Below are 2,659 nucleotides of genomic sequence, written 5' to 3'. Positions count from 1 at the left end.
AGAGGAGAGAGACATAAAACACGTAAATCTTTGGCAGCTGAAAACTTCCAGATTGCAGTTGGAGGCAGGAGCTACAGAGAGCCTCAAGGCAGCTGAATTGAAGGACAGAGGAAATGCAGAGAGGGTAAGTCAGGTTCAGGGATGCGCCGAGAAGATAAGAAAGCATTAGAGCTGTTACCAGAAGTTTCAGCATCCAGCACTAGCACAAGACCAGCCAGTCTTGATTACATCCTTCAGATGTACCCATACCTGGCAGCCCCTGAGTCTGCAAGCTGTGGATGCTCAGGTTCTGGAGGTTTGTCACAGACGTGATGTGCTGCTCATCGTCTATGGTGAGGGGACTGGCTTCCACAGCGAGGGAATAGATGTTCTTACAAGTCCGGAGGACTGAGCTGAGACTTCCAGCCACAGCCGCACATCTCTTGATGTACAACCGAAGGTTGGTGGCGGAGCTGAATATCTTCCCCAGATGTTTGATGTCTTGTTTATCCAACTTGCTGATATCCCGGAGAGTGACCTCCAGAGTCTTGAATTCCTGCTTCCAGTTGAAGAACAGAGACACAGCCCTGCTGGGAATGTAGGTTTCTGAGGGGCCTTCCATGTGGACTCCAGGGTTGTTCTCGACAGCCTTGTCCTGGGAAGCGGTAGCCCTTCCATAGAAGTCCAGCTTCACGAAGTCCAGTGCGCTTACACAATTAGGTAATTGTTCAAAGAAGTCAAATAAGTAATCAGGAATGTTCTCTGAGTCGATGAATAAACTTTTACCGGTAAAGAAAGCTTCAAATTCTTGGCTCAGGGCTGATTTAGATATGCTCTCAGAGAATAAATTGATGCCACACTCCACAAAAGAATTTACATTCTTGGCTTTCAGATGATCTTGCTCAGTGGTGTCTCTCATGCTCTGTAGAGATTCCTGCCTCCAGAGAGGCCTCCTGGGGACAGAAAGCCCTTGTAAGCTGCCATGCTCAGCCACCAGTGCAAGGTGCCTCAAGACAGCCCTGGTGGCTTCTGTGGATGACCCACACGTGTAGAGGAGCAGATTGCCGTACAGGGATGTGATGTCGGAGATGGAAACCATTCTCTTCAGATACTCATTTCCCTTGCTCACCTCGGCCAGTTCTCTGGAAATCAACAAGCTGCTAAGTCTGCGCCCTGCTGTGTATTCTTGGAATGATTTATGAAAGAATTTATACTTGGCTGTCAGCCTCTGAGCTGTGTACTTACAGAGGAGCCCAGTGGCCACCAGGACATCCTCGTTCATGCTGGACAGATCCTCAGGCTCAAAGGCAAACCTGTGGGAGAACACGCCCTCCAGGGCCAGGTCTCCACAGCAGTCTAGGCTCCTAACAAAATCACTCTCAGCCCCACCTCTGTGTCTATGCTTGTTTTTCTTTATCAGGAGGTCGTAGAAGGTCTGGAACAGCGTGGTTTGTGTGTAATCTTTGAATTCCTTCCTGCCCATCTGGATTGCACAGGTGATCACCACAAAGAGAGGGGTCTTCATCAGATTTCTCAAGCACTTGGACACCTGGATCTGGGATAACAGACCGTCAGCCAGCTCCTTTATCAGTACTTCTTGGATGAGAACCTGGGCACTGTCTTCTGTCATATCCCCAACCTCGGCAGTCAAGGCGCCAACATGTCTGATATGTCTCAGGCACTCGGTGGTGGTAGTGACAATGACCATGTTCTTGAAACGATGGTTTTGCTTTATCAGGTCTTCGATTTCCTGGCAGTTTTGGGCCTGGAATTCGTTGTAACCATCGAGGAGAAAGAGGACTTTCTGCTGCAGTTTCACCAGCATGGCCATGAACCCTGACTTGCTAATGGAGTCGGGTACAGTCAGGAGCTGATCACACACTGTTTCAAACAGTCCGCAGCCTGCGCTGCTCAGGCGGACAAAGAAGACCAGTTTGAACCTGTTCAGAGCTTTGCACTCCCCAGAGGCCCAGAGCGTGGCAATTCTCTGTAGCAGGGTGGACTTCCCTTTGCCAGACTCCCCTTCAATGAGGCAGGGGCTCTGGAGAGCCTCCAAAAGACTGCCCAGGGTTAGCTGCTCCACACGGTGATGACGATGGTCCTTCCTCCACAGGACAGGTTCCGTGAAGGTGCGCTTCAGATTAAAAATGATGTCGATATCTTGACCCAGGGGGTAGAAGTTCAGAAAGGCGGGGCTGTCATATAAGTATTTTAAATTCTGAGCCAGGACATCCAAGTCTTCATCTGTGTTCTGATGAAAAATACCTGTTAGAGAAGAGACGATGTTATGGAGGAGTAGATTCTGCATCGCCTCTGAACTGGCTGGCTGTGTGTCAACTTGACACAAGCTAGAGCCATCAGAGAGGAAGGAGCCTCAGCTGAGGAACTGCCTCCCTGAGATCCACCTGTGGGGCTTTTTCTCAAGTAGTGATCAATGTGGGAGGGCTCAGGCCATGGTGGGTGTTGTCATGCCTGTGCAGGTGGTCCTGAGTTCTATAAGAAAGCAGGCTGAGTAAGCCATGAGGAGCAAGCTGGTAAGCAGCACCCCTCCATAGCCTCTGCATCAGCTCCTGCCTCTAGGATCCTGCCTTGCTTGAGCTCCTATCCTGACTTCCTTCAGTGATGAACAGCAGTGCTGAAGTGTAAGTTAAATAAATCCTTTCCTCCCCAACTTGCTTTT

General features: G+C 49.9%; 1 protein-coding gene across 1 annotated transcript in view; it reads right to left on the bottom strand.

Moving 5' to 3' along the window:
- Nlrc4 (NLR family CARD domain containing 4) overlaps positions 1-2,659 on the bottom strand; it is a 40,458-nt gene that overhangs the window by 28,701 nt on the left and 9,098 nt on the right. The window contains exon 4 of the mRNA XM_026789668.1: positions 250-2,244. Within this exon, the coding sequence (XP_026645469.1) occupies positions 250-2,244 (1,995 nt within the window). The remainder of the gene's footprint in view (positions 1-249; positions 2,245-2,659) is intronic.

Source organism: Microtus ochrogaster, unplaced genomic scaffold (genome assembly GCF_000317375.1).
Source record: "Microtus ochrogaster isolate Prairie Vole_2 unplaced genomic scaffold, MicOch1.0 UNK26, whole genome shotgun sequence".
NCBI classification, from domain to species: domain Eukaryota; kingdom Metazoa; phylum Chordata; class Mammalia; order Rodentia; family Cricetidae; genus Microtus; species Microtus ochrogaster.
Note: the sequence above shows the minus strand (reverse complement) of the source record. Positions and strands in the feature narration are given on the sequence as shown.